General features: G+C 53.3%; 1 protein-coding gene across 1 annotated transcript in view; it reads right to left on the bottom strand.

The window, feature by feature from the left end:
- Positions 1 to 1,374, bottom strand: part of cntnap1 (contactin associated protein 1) — a 25,439-nt gene that overhangs the window by 5,452 nt on the left and 18,613 nt on the right. Inside the window, exons 12-14 of the mRNA XM_048614436.1 lie at positions 1,016 to 1,219; positions 493 to 649; positions 131 to 258 (exon numbers count right to left, since the gene is read on the bottom strand). Coding sequence (XP_048470393.1) covers positions 131 to 258; positions 493 to 649; positions 1,016 to 1,219 — 489 coding nt within the window. The remainder of the gene's footprint in view (positions 1 to 130; positions 259 to 492; positions 650 to 1,015; positions 1,220 to 1,374) is intronic.

Here is a 1,374-nt window from a genome sequence, read left to right on the forward strand (position 1 = left end):
CCCCCCCCCCCCCCCCCCCCCCTCCCCCCCCCCCCCCCCCCCACCATGCCCCCACCCCTCCCCCATACCCACACCCCCACTCCTCCCCCACCTCCTCATTGCCCAAACCACCAGGCTCCAGGGCACTCACCATCTCCATAGCAACGCAAAGAGCCCACAGTAAATCGGGCCTCAGAACTGGAGCGGTTTGTGTCACCAACAACAACTTTTGTGACTGGCAGGTCCTCCCTGTACTTCAGGAAACCTCGGTCAGTCTTCCTAAGGAAGATAGAGAGGGTCATCAGAGACAACATGGTGGTGTTGGTGTTTCAGCGGGGGAGCGGTGTGATAGAACACGGGAGTAAGGTGAATAGAGACAGATCGAGAGATATGGGGAAATGGGGGTGGGGTGAATGGACACAGATCTGAAACAATAAACAAAAGTGAGGTATTTTCCAAACAGAGAGGATTGTTCACCACTTGGTAATGTCAGCAGTTACACAGCTAACTCACCACTGCCTGTAGTCTGCATCACAATTGCAGAAATACTTGGGGTCAGTGCAGCTTTTCTCCATCCCACAGGCACATCTCTGACTCCCAGGAGTCGCACCTCCCCAATAGAAATGTTTCTCAAATCCACGGCCTAGCCACCAGGAGAAAGGCAGCCCAGCTAGCAGGAGAAATCACAGAGAGACAGGCGGAAATATCACAGAGAGACAGGCAGAGATATCGCCGAGAGACAGTCTGAGATATCGCCAAGATACAGGCAGAGGAACCATGGGGTGGGAGTGGGGATGGGAAACAGGCTGAGGAACCAGAGAGGCAGAGAGAGACAGACAGACAGGCAGTGATATCACAGAGAGACAGGTGGAGGTACCTCAGAGGGACAGAATTACCACAAATAGTGCCTCAGACAGGCCAATGTGTATCTGTCACCATGCCCATGGATCAGACTGATCTAAAACCGATAAACTGATCTCTCTCTATTAGCTCCACGGGCCCAGTGCACAGACTGAGTTAGTTCTCTTGTACTCACACGGACTGTTGAGGAGACGGGACCTATAGCAGGAGAAGGAGATACCCTGTTCACAATACTCAGCCGCTAGGGTTATCGCAGAAATCTCTTCCTCTGTGTTGTTGTAATATTTGATCTGTCCCACAAAAGGTTTCTCTAAAGTCGAGCCAGTTACTTTGACCTCTTGCTGCTGTTGGTGATAAACTATTGTCCAGGCTTTATACTCTGAGAACAGAAGGTCAGTGAGTGAGATCTCAGCTTCTCATCTGCAATCCTTTCCCCCATCACCAACCCCCTCCACCACTCTCCCTGCCACCACTGTCCTCCTCGCCCATCGCATCCCCCTCCCCCCCTCGCCGCCCCCCTCCCCCCTCCCCCTC

The sequence above is a fragment of the Rhincodon typus genome, chromosome 30 (assembly GCF_021869965.1).
Source record: "Rhincodon typus isolate 14 chromosome 30, sRhiTyp1.1, whole genome shotgun sequence".
Taxonomy (NCBI): Eukaryota; Metazoa; Chordata; class Chondrichthyes; order Orectolobiformes; family Rhincodontidae; genus Rhincodon; species Rhincodon typus.